The following is a 14,373-nucleotide window of genomic DNA, read 5'->3' as shown; positions in this document are numbered from 1 at the left end:
CTTGTTAGCTCTGGGGCTCTAAAGAGAATCACTCAGATACACAAACCATGTTGCCTTTACATTATGAAACACAATGGTGTTAGTGTACTTTGGACATGGAAGTGAGATGTGGGAGTATGGAAGCCAGGCCAGGCAGGGCCAGAGGGAAACCACAGCTGCCTCAGCTCCATTTTGCTCTTCATGGCAGGAGAGGGACCAGGTGAAGATCTCGGCCACCTCTGCCCTGAGCCACATGTTGCGTCACATTGACAAATTCAAGCCTAGACTCACCACCCGAAGAGAGATCTACACTTTTCTAGTCCCGCTGCTACTTAGCATTCAGGATAACAACACTGAAGTAGTCAAGGTACTGGTGACCTCTGTGCTACCAACCTCAGCCTGATTCATCCATCCCTCTTTGTGCTAGAGCATAGCCTTTCGCTTTTTCATGAGACCAGCCTTGGCTGTACATTTTACATCCACTTCCTTGTTGTCATCCTCCAGACTGGCTCTGAGCACTTTTACCTTCTCTCAGATGCCGTTGACTTTATCTTGATATGGTTCTGCTCTTGGAAACTATTTACATCCCATGTCATGAACAGGGTCCCATGTTGTGCCTAATCCCAGCTATGAACCCTCAACCAAGCCCCTTGGAAGGAAGCCAGCTTCGTGGTCTTCCACTTAGCCTCCTGGCCTGGCTCTGTAGAGCCATTGGAGTGAGCCTTTGGGGATTTCCTTCTCTCCATCCTGTAGGCCTGTGGAAGGGCCCTGACAGAGTGGACTAATGTGATTGGCTGGTCATCACTCACCCAGACATTCCGGCATATCACCCTCAGTGATCACATCCAGGTATTGGAAGAAACGTGCAAGTACCTGGTGAGTGAGAGTCTCTGAGAAGTCAGGCCACAATACTTATGTTAGGGACTCAAAGGCAGGCTAAGAGACTAAAGAGAGGAGGGTTGACAGAGGATACGTTCTTTCCAGTCCTTGATTCGCATTCTCAGTTATCAGCAAACTCTGAGAATGCACATTCATGTGTCTCAGTCTCTGCTTTCAGAGGCTAGGAAGGTCATGTGAGCATAGTAGATGGCAAAGGGACAGAGATTTTCTGGTTACAGTTGGTAGGAAAAGATGTAGGCAGGAGTCATCAGGGCTTTAGTCAGTAGTCATGGTATTAAGAGTCTGTGGCCCCTATGAAGTTGAGAACAGGGCAGGATCAGGAATCCTTGCTGAAAAGTAAGTAAGGGCTATACAAGTAGGTTAGAAACCAACAGACATTAGTAATTTTATTATTATGGATTTTAATGCTTATTGCTTTTCACAGATAGGACCCTTTTACAGTTTACAGAACACTTCCACATCCATTATCTCATTGGGGCCTTACAGTTATATAAATGAGGTTGAGCAGATTTCATTTCAGCTGTTACAGATGAGAAAACTGAAGCCAGTGTTAGGACCAGGATTCAACCCTGGCTCCACATGAATTATCTCTTCCCCATGTTGGTGTGAAGGAGCAAAATTCTCTTTGTGAACTTCTGGCTAGGTCTACCCTGTTGCTGGGGTGGGGGTGTCTGCAGCTATAGGTTCAAGCATTTTCAGCTGGCTGAAGACAGAACAGTGCTGCTTGTGGACACAGTAAGAGGGTTAGTAGTGTTCCCAAGACCCCTCACCCCAGATTCTGATCAGCACTACCCCTCTTCTTTGGCTTCACAGGTGAACACAAGCAAAACACAGCTTGTGGGCGATTTACTGTTCCAGAGCTTTGGCTTCCTGAAGAGCTCTCAGTCCTTTCTAAGGGCAGCTGCCATCAACTTCATAGGTAAGATGCTTCCTTCTAGCAACCCCCCGCCCTTCTCTTCAGCAGAGGAGCCCTCCTTGACCTTCTGCAAGGGCTAAGCCAGAACCATGGTACCATGAGGCGGGTCACCTCCTTCCCTAGCTCTAACCTGTTTAGAGAGGTTGTCCTGAGACCAGCCTTAAAGTCTGTGTTAGAAAGGCCAGAGGAGGAAGCGAAGGCTATGTGCCTCTGCCGCACTCAGTGTGGGTCCACCCACACTGTCTGCACTCTGCTTTGTGGAAAAGAGAACCATATACATTTGAGACGGGTGAAAGCTATGGATTTTCAAAAATATTTTTGTTTTAAACTAGAATAGTAGCACAGTATATATTAATGTTAGAAAACCTAAAAAATTCTGATTGGCAAAAAGAGGAAAAGAAATAATGCCAGAAATTCTACCATTTGGCTTTAACCACTGCTAACATTCTAGAATTTTTCCCTGAGAATTTACGACACACACATACACACACAGTCATTTTAAAAACCATGAAGTTTGGTATACTGTTGTTTTCTCTTGCTGTATCACAAATACATGCCATTATGTGCCTTTCAGCATTGCTTTTAATCCACTTATGGGTAGACTTATGGAACTATTTAACCCTTGCTTTTGAATATTGAGACTGTTATTTATTTATTTTTTAAAAGTAAGCCACTTCATCTTTTGCTTTTATAGCAGGCATGTAGTCGTTAAATCTCTACATGCCATCATGATTATTTTAAGATAAATTTCTTAATAAGTAGAATTGCTAGGCCCAAAGAGTATGCAAAATTTAAAGGATTTTGGTGTTCAAACTGCCCTCTAAAAAAGTTTGAATCATGGGTCACCTGGGTGGCAGAGTCAGATGAGCATCCAACTCTTGGTTTTGGTTCAGGTCTGATTTCAGGGTTGTGAGATTGAGCTCCACATTGGGCTCCACGCTCAGCATGAAGTCTGCTTATGTTTCTCTCTCCTTCTGCCCCTCTCCCTTGCATGCTCTCTCTTTCTGAAATAAATAAAATAAATCTTAAAAAAAGGTTTGAGAGACACCTGGGTGGCTCAGTGGCTGAGCATCTGCCTTTGGCTCGGGTCATGGTCCCAGGTTCTGGGATGGAGTCCTGCACTGGGTTGCCTGCAGGGAGCCTACTTCTCCCTCTGCCTCTCTCTATGTCGCTCATGAATAAATAAATAAAATCTTTAAAAAAAAAAAAGTTTGAATTGTTTTCCATTGTTACTAGTACTACATGCAAGTATCCATTTTGCAGATATTTGCCAACCCTGTGTAATATTTTAAAAATCATTACCAATTTGATAACAAAGAGTAGTTTTTGTTGTTCTGATTAATATTTTTTTATCAGAAGTGAGGTTAAATATTTTTTCCTATGTTTATTGGCAATGCATATTTTAGTTTTGCAAATTAATTGCCTCAAGCCCTTTGTCCATTTTTCTCTTGGTGTGGGAACCCCATGGAGTTTGACACCCTGGGTTCATGCCCTACCTGTCACCTGCCAACAACATTTTTCCGGGTCACAGCTGCTCCAAGGGTTGTTCTTTCACCAGAACACTGACACATAGTCTACAAGGCATCTCATGGAAACACTTACTGCTAGAACTGGTCTACAAGCTTCCTTGTTTGCTACAGAGGGGGTAATGGTGGCCCAAAAGTTCAGGAATTCTAGAGTGACTTTGAATCTGTCCTATCTTCAGCATTAACAGTTAAGAAGCTAAACATGAGTCAAATACATGAGGATGACGTGGAGCTATTACAGAATGGTGAGTCTGCGCCTTGTACCTGAGTTCTGGGCATGGGGCATGGGGCAAGAGAGAAAGGAGGAGCAGGGGATTCCTTAAGAACATGTTTTGTTACTTCAAATAAAGCATATTTTTACTATTATAAGTGTTATAATATAAAATATTATATATATATATAATACACATAAAAGTAGAAAATAGAGCACCTGCCTTGATCAGTAGGAGGAAGGTGTGACCTTTTGATCTTTGGGTCATGAGTTTGGGTGTAGAGATCACTTTAGAAATGTTCTAGTCAGTCAGCATTTATCATGTGTGGTCAACTGCTAGCACTAATGGTGTTCAAGGGAGACACACCCTGTCCCCTGAAGAATTTGGAGTTTTGTCTTCTTTTTTATTGTAGTAAAATATTTTAAAATGAATTTGTATTTACAGAAGAAATACATGAATATATTCTGTTTGCAAAAAAATAGAAATATTACTGATAAGGATAAAGTTTTAGTTTTTATGGTAAAGTTCTATTCACCCCCAAGTCTGGCTTCTCTCCTCACTTCCCCTGTCTATTTGCTATGTAGTCATGTATTCTTTTGTTGTGTACACATAGAATATATATGTTATATATGATAAATTATTATATACCATAGATATTTAGATATAGATATAGATATATACAGTTTCTACAACTTGCTTTTTTCCCCACTTAGTATATTGGTACATACAGATCTGCAGAAAGCTTATAACACTTGGTAGATTATTATTTAAATCACTTCCAATTTTTTGCTACCATGATGCTACCATGAACATTCTTATATACATCTCCTTGTATAGAGGTGTAAGTGTTTCTTTAGGCTAGTTACCAGAAAGTAGACTTTTTAGAAAAAAAAAAATTAATTTAATTTAATTAATGTGTATTGTATTATTATTTTTAGAGGTAGACTTTAGTGATTCATCAGTTGCTCATGACATCATTGTGCCCTCCTTGATGCCCATCACCCAGTTACCCCATCCTCCCACCAGAAGGACCCTCCAGGACCCTCAGTTTGTTCCCTAGAGTTAAGAATCTCTTATGATTTTCTTTCCTCTCTGTTTTCCTTTTTATTTTTCCTTCCCTTCCCCTATATTCATTTGTTTTATTTCTTAAATTCCACAGGTGGTGAAATCATATATTTGTCCAGAAAGTAGACTTTACTCTGCATGTTGAGCTTAACAGGGTTTAAAATAAAACAGTATTTTCACCTTCCTTCCAGTGTTGATGTGAATTCCAATCGCCACCCCTCCCACTTTACAGGCTTTTGTTGGCGAATATTTTAGTCTTCTTTTTTTTACCCAGCATTTAGATACTATTATTGTTGCTTTATACACTATAGATTATGTGCAGTGTTATACGCTCTGCATTGCTTTTTGTATCTCTGACCATCCTTCATTTTTCTTCATCCTGAAGTACACTTTCTAGAAGTTTCTTTAGTGCTAGTATCTTAATGTTATGTTCTCTTGGTTTTTGTTTGTCTGTAATGACTTTTTCTTACTAGTAGCTTTACTAGTGACACAATTATTATTACTTTTTTAAGATTATATATATATTTTAGAGTAATCTGAATACCCAACCTAGGACTCAAACTCACAACCCTGAGATCGAGAGTCACATGCTCTCCGAACTGAGCCAGCCAGGGGTTCCTACTAGTGATACAATTCTAGACCAAAATTCTCTTTCTCGGCACTTTGGATACCATACTATTGTCTTCTGGTTTTCTTTGTTGCTAAAAAAAAAAAAAAAAAAAGCCTGCTGTCCTTCTAATTTTTGTTCCTTTGCCAGTAACCTAGCCCTTTTCTCTGGCAGTTTTAAGATTTTTCTTTTCCTTTTTAGCATTCTTTAAAAGCTAGAAAATAGTATAATAACCCCCTGCCCTCCTACCCTCCAGCATGGTTACTTTGTTTTCTCTATTTCTCTCCCTGTACCCCTCCCTGCCACATTATTCTGAACGAAACCTCCGACTTTGTATGATTCATTTGTAAATATTTTTTACATGATATTCTTTTTAATATTAAAACATTCAGGGGTGCCTGACTGGCTCAGTCAGTAGAGCATGCCTTCTACAATCTCGGGATTGTGAGTTCGAGCCCCACGTTAGAGGCGAGATTACTTTCAAAAAAATAAAACTTAAAAAAATTTAAATTTTAATTTATTAAGGGGATCCCTGGGTGGCTCAGCAGTTTAGCACCTGCCTTTGGCCCAGGGCGCAATCCTGGAGGCCCAGGATCGAGTCCTGAATCGGGCTCCTGGCATGGAGCCTGCTTCTCCCTCTGCCTGTGTCTCTGCCTCTCTCTCTCTCTCTCTCATAAATAAATAAATAAATAAATAAATAGATAAATAAATAAATAAATAAATCTTTAAAAAAATACATTTTAATTTATTAAAACATGTCTCAATAATAGATGTGTTTTGAAGGTAGAATGCATATTATTCATGAATTTTTAAGATAAAAGAGATTCTAAGGATTTGTAGACTATATGGGACTTGAGGTAACTCATCCAGATTCCTGAAGTTGCCCATTTATTTTCTTCTGCCTCTGAAGTTAGGGTTACTTTAGAGAAGCATTTTCTCATCCTGGTCTATAATCCTCTAATTTCGTAGGCTGAGTCATTTGTCCAAGATCACAGAAGCGAATTACTAGATCTAAAGCTAGACTTTCCACTTCAGGGACTTTGCACTAACTCATGCTCACTCCATGGTCCTTTAATTTTACCAAAGTCATGAGAAAGAGGGAATGGGAATCAAGGGTGTGCAAAAGAAGAGCTGATATTGCCAATATATATCAGAAGATAAATTTTACCTCATCCTCAAAACCCTTTGGTCCCTAAACTAGCCAAACAGCCACATCTATGTTTGCTATAGGAGGTACTTCTGCTCTTGCTCTCAAGTAAATGAGTTTCTTAATTATTGAAAACCTACTGTATACCAGCTATTCTTCTAAGAAGCACTGGGATACTGCAGCAAACAAAACTGATGTGTCTTCCCCACCCCATGCAGCACTCCTCCCAGTGGGGAAGGGGAGGGGCACTAGCAAGTGCATATATGTGAATAGGCACCATGGAGAAAGTGAGGCAAGGCCAGGGGTCAGAGGATCACAGGGCAGAGGAGAGGCACCTCTCTGAGAAGGGGAACTGGAGCAGAGACCCAGAGGCAGTGAGGGTGTGAACCATCTGACTGAGGGAAGAGCACTTGGCACGTTCAAGGAAGAAGTCAATGTGGTTGGCATGGGGCAAGCAAAAGGAAGAGCAGGAGATAAGTTCAGAGAATCACAGTGGAGCCAGAATCATGCTTGGCTTTTCCACCATGGTGAAGATTTAAGATGTTGCTGTGGGTGGTAGGGGTACTTCATGAAACACAGTTCATAACTCCTCTAAGGGGGAGGTGGGCTTGCAATAGGTGGTGCATGTGTGATTCATTCCAGTGCCGAATAGAAATGATATTTGAATGATTTGTTTTTCACTATCTTCCATGCCACAGTTTGCTTCCTTTGATACAGAGACCAAATGGAGAGAATGTTGGTTTTTGTAGTCTTGCCCTGGATGCCGGTCCTTTTGTGTATAAGAGTGGCCACGTGGGCAGCCTGGGTGGTTCAGCAGTTTAGTGCCGACTTCAGCCCAGGGCGTGATCCTGGAGACCTGGGATCGAGTCCTGCGTTGGGCTCCCTGCATGGAGCCTGCTTCTCCTTCCTGTGTCTCTGCCTTTCTTTCTCTGTGTCTCTCTCATGAATAAATAAATAAAATCTTAAAGATAAAGAAGAAGAGTGGCCATGTATGTCAGAAATACCTGGCATGAGGGCCACAGCTTTGCTTTTAAAGTTCTGGACCTTCACATGTTTGTCCTCAGGGACTTGCCTTCTGGTTGGAGACCCCTTCCTTTCCCTGGCACCTGCTATAAGCTAATATGCTGGATATGCTGCCTTTGAAGGAATGGTGGCTTCATATTTCAGAGGAAATGCCCAGCAGACAACTATAGATAGACAAATTTTTGTTTCCTTTATGATTTATTACAGCTTTTTGTCTTGAGAAGAAAAAGTGGTGAAGTAAATGACTTTTAAGGGTCCTTTCTTCCAAGTCAGTGTGTAATGAACATGGTCTCCAGTGTCAGCCGGCCAGGTCTGCAATACTAGCTGTCTCCATAATGAGCCATGTGAACTTGGGCAAGTCACTGCTGCTGGGCTTCAGTTTCTTCATCTGTATCATGAGGATATTGTTTAAGTATCTGATACAAATGCATGTAAAGTGGGGTGCTCTGCTTGCCACAGAGGTGTCCCACAGAAGCTCTGCATTGAGTTGATGCAGGCTTCTGGGTGAAGATGGGGCAAGGTGCCCAAAGTGACAGGTAGGGAATGTGCTTAGTGCTCTGGTCAAGGAAGAATGAATTTGTTAGCTGCTGTGGAGAGTAGCCGGGCTCTCTCCTGCTCTCCAGTGACTAGCTGGCAGCATCTGTCCTCTTAGGGCTCTAACCCTGGCTTCTGACCTTGACATTTTGTGCCTTTGTTGTCTTCTTGTTTTTTACAACTGAAATCTCTACTGGGTAGTAGACCCCTCCTCCTGGCGACTGGAGTATTTTAGGGAAAGTATTCTAGAATGAAATAGACTCCTCAGTATACCAGAGAATTCACCTTGCCTTCCTCATCCCATCCAGCCTCCAAGAAAGATTGCCTAGGATTGCCTAGACAGGAGGAAATTTTTCTCAAAGAAAGTCATTCTAGTTACATTTTACACCCATATCCAGTGCCGTACAAGCCTTGTGGTCAAGAAACGGTTCTTCTCTGGATTTACACGTGTTGTGTAGCTGATGCCCATGTCTTTGTTCTGTTCCAAGCAAGTATAAATGAAATCAACACGAAGCTATAGACTTTGGTGGGCCTGAAGGCCCTTTTGAGGCAAGATTCTTCCTGTTTATCTTTTGGATGCTAAGCAATTTTCTGTCTCCATCCTTCTGTTCCCACCTGAATCTAAGCCCCAGCTGGATGGTTTTAACAACCCCCACACCTGCTGTTTCTCTACACCTCTCTACACAGAGGCCAGATTCTCTTTGAAATGTGTACACTGAATCATGTCACCCCTGGCTTAAAACCCTTCACTAGCTTTCTGCGGTTCCCTTACCCTTGGGACAAAGGAACACAGGCCCTGACTGAGTTGGCTTCAGACTATTTCTTTACCCTAAGCTTAGAGTACCTCACCCCTCACTAGAAGCTGTAGCCACACTGGTTACTTTCTACACTGTGAAGAGGTACCCTCTCCCTGACCTTTGGGAATGCTTCTGCCCCTGCTATGTGGCTTCCTACATGTTAGCTCACATGTCACCTTCTCCGACAGGCATTCTCTGACTGGCCTATCTAGAGATCCTTTCCAGTTACTCACCACCATAATCTGCTAAATTTCCTTTGTTGTACTTTATGTTTACTTGTTTGCTTTGTCTTTCCTCTCCTAGAATGTTAAGTTCTTGAGGGTGGGGAATATATCTTGTTCACCACTGCATCCCAGCACCTAGCATAGTGGCTGGGGACAGTTAGTGCCTGATAATCACTGCTGAATGAATTAATGATTATTGTTTATAACAGTGAAAAATCGCAAACAACCTAATTATTCACTAATAAAGAGCTCATCAAAGACATTATGATAGAGTCACATGATTAGATATTATACTGTACAGAGGAAAATTTTATGGGAAGAAAAAACTGAATCTTATTTTTGTAAAAAAAAAAAAAAAAAAAAAGTGTCCATATTCAGTATTAAAAAAATACTGCAGGTGAGCCTGGCTGGCTCAGTCAGTAGAGCATGAGACTTTTGATCCTCGGGGTTGTGAGTCTGAGCCCCACATTGGGCATAGAGATTACTTAAAAATGTATATACTGGTATGAAATTTCGATTGGTATAAAAATATTAATAATATTATTTCAGGAGGATAAGTTATTTTTCTTTGTTTCCTGTTAAAAGAATTATTTCCATGTAAACATTTTTCTAGAGTAAAACAAGTATTTTATAGTGACAACGATTATTCTAAATGAAGTTATATAATAATAATCTGGTATGTGAGGTAGAGAATAATGGGGTTTGGGTAGATGGTCCTTGGAGATCAAGAGTCTGAGTTGACCTCCTTTCTGGTTTCAGCTATTGGAAATCTGAGGAATGATCCTGTGGAGTCTATCCAGTCTTTGGTCAATACTACTCTGAAAAAAATTGATGAATATATTAACTTCAGGTCTATCTCTACTTCCAGGATGAGCCAGATAAGCAATAACATCCTCAAAGTCACTGGCATAAAAAACCCAGAAAGAAAGAAACGACTGTTTAGGAGTGTCAAACGAGAAAGAGATGATGATAATCAGAAAATCTGGAGGTGGCTTCAAAGCCCTCTAAATTCACTTGCGCAACCGGTACAGTGGTAGGGTGAAAGATATTCCACACAAATTAGGCAATTCAGATAAATAGTCAACAGGGTCACAGGTCCCGACATCTGAAAGTCCACCTACAGAAGCTGGGCCTGCTGCCAAATAAGTTGCTTCTAATTACTCTGGAACTAAAGCCTTTTCCATTTGTTTTTCCAGATGTCAGTACTTTGCTTCCCAGTAGCTCTCCTACCTTAGTCCAACCAGATGGGCTACTTTGGATTAAACTCAAGGAGGCGGTTTTGATCTTATCAGACTCAGTATGTTTCTTGTCCTTTATCTCCCTACAGGATTATTGGCTATCAGCATATTCATTGTCAATAAAGCTTATTTTCTCATTCTAAGACAAGATGACTTTCATCTCAGTTTTTGGGGATTGGGAATAAACCTGAGTGACAGGGCCAGCTCTGAAGTATCTCCTTCAGGTAAAGTTTCAAATGATAAGAGGGAGGGTAGCAGAACCGCATGGCACCTAGTTTCCAACCTTTTTTTCTCTCACTTCCACACATGTTGGATGAAATTCTCAGGCCTGATACACTACATGCACATTCAGATTTCAGGCTGGAGCAGAAGAAGGTGGGTGTAAACAATGGGTGGCAATAACTCCAGCCCAATCTGTCTCACTTAAAGTGCATTGGATTGTGATGGAGTGACATTCTTGTTGGGATAACTTTGAGTCTATTCTAATTTTTTAAAAAGATTTATTTATATATTTAATAGAGAAAGTGACAGAGTGAGTGCAGGAGGAGAGGCAGAGGAGAAGGAGAGAGAATCCTGAAGCAGACTCCCCTTGCAGAGTCAGACTCAGGGTTCCATCCTATGACCCAACATGACCTGACATCATGACCCAAGCTGAAATCAAGAGTCAGATGCTCAATTAACAGAGCCACTCAGGCACTCTGAGGGCAATAATTTTTTTTTTCAAAGGCCTTGACATTTAGGTTATTGGAACTCAGTTCTGAGAAGTTTGAAAGATGTAGAAAGCGGGGCACCTGAGTGGCTCAGCCTATTAAGCATGCCCAACACTTGATCTTAGCCCAGGTCTTAGATCTCAAAGTCATGAGTTCAGGCCCTACTTAAAAACAAAAAACATTAGGTCAAAACAAAAAATTTGGAAAAACCAAAGAACTAGTTCCCACTTTGGTCAAATTGATTAATTTGACCTCGTTGAAGTTAACCACGATCAGAATGGTTTTGACTATTCCTAATTTTTTGACCTTTGAGATAAAATCCTTCTAAAACTGTCTGCCTCATATTTAAAAATGAGAATATTTAAACTTATTTTACAGGCTTTATGGAGTGAAGTGAGATAGCCATGTACTTGGTATAGAAATAATTGTTTAATAAATGGCTGTCATTATTACCAGGGTATGATGGTTACTTTTACACGGCAATGTAAATAGTACCCACATATTTGGTTAAACGTTATTCTGGATGTTCCTATGAAGATTTTTTTTTTAAAGATTTTATTTACTTATTCATGAGAGATACAGAGAGAGAGAGGCAGAGACACAGGCAGAGGGAGAAGCAGGCTCCACACAGGGAGCCCCATGTGGGACTCGATCCCAGGACTCCAGGATCACGCCATGGGCAGAGAAGGCAGCCGCTTAACCGCTGAGCCACCCAGGCGGCCCTCATTGCAGTTTTCATTTGCATTTTTCTAGTGATAGTGAGGCAAGTGATGTTGAACATCTTTCCATGTGCTTGTTGGCCCTTTGGGCCATATGAATATCTTTGTTCGAAGAAATGTCTTCAGATGCATTTTTTAATTGGGCTGTTTTTGTGGTTACTATTGTTGGGTTGTAGGAGATCTGTACATATTCTAAATGTTATCCCTTTATCAGATATAGGATTTGCCAGTATTTTCTCCCATTCTATAGGTGGCTTTTTTACTCCGTTGATCGTGTCTTTTGATATACAGAAGTTTTAAAGTTTATTGTTGTCCAATTTATCCATCTTTACTTTTGCTGCCTGTGGTTTTGGAATCCTATCCAAGAAATCATTGCCAAAACCAAATCCCCAAAACTATTCTTCTAATAGTTTTATGCTTTTAGTTTTTACATTTAAATCCATTTTAGGTTAATTTTTTTTTTTCTAAGTAGGCTCCACATCCATCATGGAGCCCAACATGGGGCTTAAACTCATGACCCTGAGATCAAGACCTGAGCTGAGATCAAGAGTTGGTCACTCAACTGACTGAACCACCCAGGTGCCCCAGGTTAATTTTTATATATGGTGTAAGGTAGGGTCCAACTTCATTTTTTGCATTTCACTGCCTCCCCTCTCCTCCTTTTAAACTGCTCACACCGGGGATCCCTGGGTGGCGCAGCGGTTTGGCGCCTGCCTTTGGCCCAGGGCGCGATCCTGGAGACCCGGGATCGAATCCCACGTCCGGCTCCCGGTGCATGGAGCCTGCTTCTCCCTCTACCTATGTCTCTGCCTCTCTCTCTCTCTGTGACTATCATAAATAAATAAAAATTAAAAAAAAAAAAAAAAAACTGCTCACACCTTCAGAAAGTTTATCACTTACAGTGGCTTTAGTTCTTTTACCAAGAGATGATCAAATCCATATACCCAGCTTCTACCTCTTTCCTGAATGCTAGTCCTCCATTTTCAAACACCACTGAATACCTCATGGAAACACTGGGGATGGGGGGGCATACTATAAATTCAGTCTAACAAATGAGATAGACCTATTTTTTTTTTAAAGATTTTATTTATTTGATAGAGAAAGAGAGCCATGAGTGAGGGGAGGAGCAGAAGGAGAGGGAGAAGGAGACTCCCTGCTGAGCAGGGAGCCCACACAGGGCTCCATCCCAGGACCTTGAGATCATGCCCTAAACCAAAGGCAGACGCTTAACCCACTGAGCCACCAGGCAGCCCTGAGATTGACCTATTATATGAGGAAACAGAATGTATCCCATGCCCACTAAAGTGTGGCTTAATGAGGAAAAGCTATATACTGAGATACACACTGGACATAGTTATCAAAGATACTGGGGCTCAGAGAAATATTACTAGTTTGCATCTTGCACCATTCCAGGGCTCTAGAGGCAAATGTAGTCTTGGGGATGGAGGCAATCTGCCTTCTGGAGATTCTTTCTCTCTTTCAGAGAAAGAGGCTATCTTTTTTATTTTTTTGAATTTCACAGATTTAATGGTCAACCAAAGAAGCCAGACAAAATGTGTACATGTGGTATGCTGCCTTTTATATGATGGTCAAGAAAAGGTGACACTAAACTATGGCAGTAGAAGTCAGATATTATTATTTGACCTGGGAGAGAGCACAAGAGAATCTTCTGGAGTGGTGGTAATAATTTCTATTATGATAGCTTCCCCTATATATACATATGTAAAAATCACTGAACTATAAATTAGAGATTTGTGCTCTTTAGTCTGTATTATGAGGCTATCTTTTTAAAAATTGCCTCCACACCTAGCCTGGAGTCCAAACAGGGCTTGAACTCACAACCTTGAGATCAAGACCTGAGCTAATCAAGAATTAAACACTTAACGGACTGAGCCACCCAGGTGCCTCTGGGGGTTCTCTTAAATGATAGGTACATATCATGGAGCTTTCCCAGTGCCTAGGTAATACATTTCACTCAAATGCTTATGTTTTCCTTGTTCTGATTCTATGCTTACCAAGTAATCCTCCAATTCACATTGGCTTTCCAAATAGCAAGAGATAAATTATTCTATTCACTGGAAATGGCTCCTTTATAAATGAATTGATTGGCAGGGCTGCAAATTTAGTGATCATGCATTTGTAGTCTGGTATTGAGTTTACTAAGGTAATTCAGCTTCTCTACTGATGCTCAGTTGGTATTTATTGAATGGATGACTGTCATGGCCAGTCTATACCCTGGAAAAATGATGCTTTTGAGAGGCCCTAGTCCTGCTTATAGCAAGTAACAAAGTGTATCCAGTCAAACCATATAACTTCAAATATCTCAAAGATAGAATATTCCTATCTCCCTTCAAAATGCATTATACTTCCTGACCTTATTTCTGTTCTTCTGATTGCCAAAGGCCTAAATCTCAAAATCTGATTCCCAGGTAGGACCCAGGTTTATTTATTATTATATTTTATTTATTGTTCAATTTATATCACAGCTATTTCTAAAGGCGATCTAAGGAAACTTATAATAAAAGTATAGTAATGCTAAAACCAGGGACGCCTGCGTGGCTCAGCAGTTAAGTGCCTACCTTCGGCCCAGGGTGTGATCCCGGAGTCCCAGGATCGAGTCCCACATTGGGCTCCCTGCATGGAGCCTGCTTCTCTCTCTACTTGTGTCTCTGCCTCTCTCTCTCTCTCTCTGCGTCTCTCATGAATAAATAAAGTCTTAAAAAAAAAAAAAAAAGGAATGCTAAAACCAAACTATATAATAAAAGCATAAGAATGC

The 14,373-nt window shown here is 40.9% G+C and overlaps 1 protein-coding gene and 1 long non-coding RNA gene across 27 annotated transcripts in view; one reads left to right on the top strand and one right to left on the bottom strand.

Moving 5' to 3' along the window:
• LOC102156193 (maestro heat-like repeat-containing protein family member 1) overlaps nucleotides 1-13,355 on the top strand; it is a 74,841-nt gene extending 61,486 nt beyond the window's left edge. For 15 of the 19 annotated variants that reach the window (XM_038576424.1, XM_038576422.1, XM_038576417.1 and 12 more), the window contains 6 exons: nucleotides 188-346; nucleotides 733-855; nucleotides 1,693-1,798; nucleotides 3,501-3,566; nucleotides 10,258-10,392; nucleotides 13,120-13,355. In XM_038576424.1, coding sequence (XP_038432352.1) covers nucleotides 188-346; nucleotides 733-855; nucleotides 1,693-1,798; nucleotides 3,501-3,566; nucleotides 10,258-10,392; nucleotides 13,120-13,340 — 810 coding nt within the window. In that variant the 3' untranslated portion in view covers nucleotides 13,341-13,355. Of the gene's footprint in view, nucleotides 1-187; nucleotides 347-732; nucleotides 856-1,692; nucleotides 1,799-3,500; nucleotides 3,567-4,692; nucleotides 4,783-9,689; nucleotides 10,393-13,119 lie in introns of those variants that run through there. The other 4 variants (XM_038576414.1, XM_038576418.1, XM_038576425.1 and 1 more) reach the window with 4 other exon arrangements.
• LOC102156128 overlaps nucleotides 1-14,373 on the bottom strand; it is a 50,108-nt gene that overhangs the window by 30,419 nt on the left and 5,316 nt on the right. The window lies entirely within an intron of this gene.

The sequence above is a fragment of the Canis lupus genome, chromosome 27 (assembly GCF_011100685.1).
Source record: "Canis lupus familiaris isolate Mischka breed German Shepherd chromosome 27, alternate assembly UU_Cfam_GSD_1.0, whole genome shotgun sequence".
In the NCBI taxonomy this organism is placed as follows: Eukaryota; Metazoa; Chordata; class Mammalia; order Carnivora; family Canidae; genus Canis; species Canis lupus.
The sequence above is the reverse complement of the archived record's forward strand: the minus strand, read 5'-3'. Positions and strand labels throughout refer to the sequence as shown.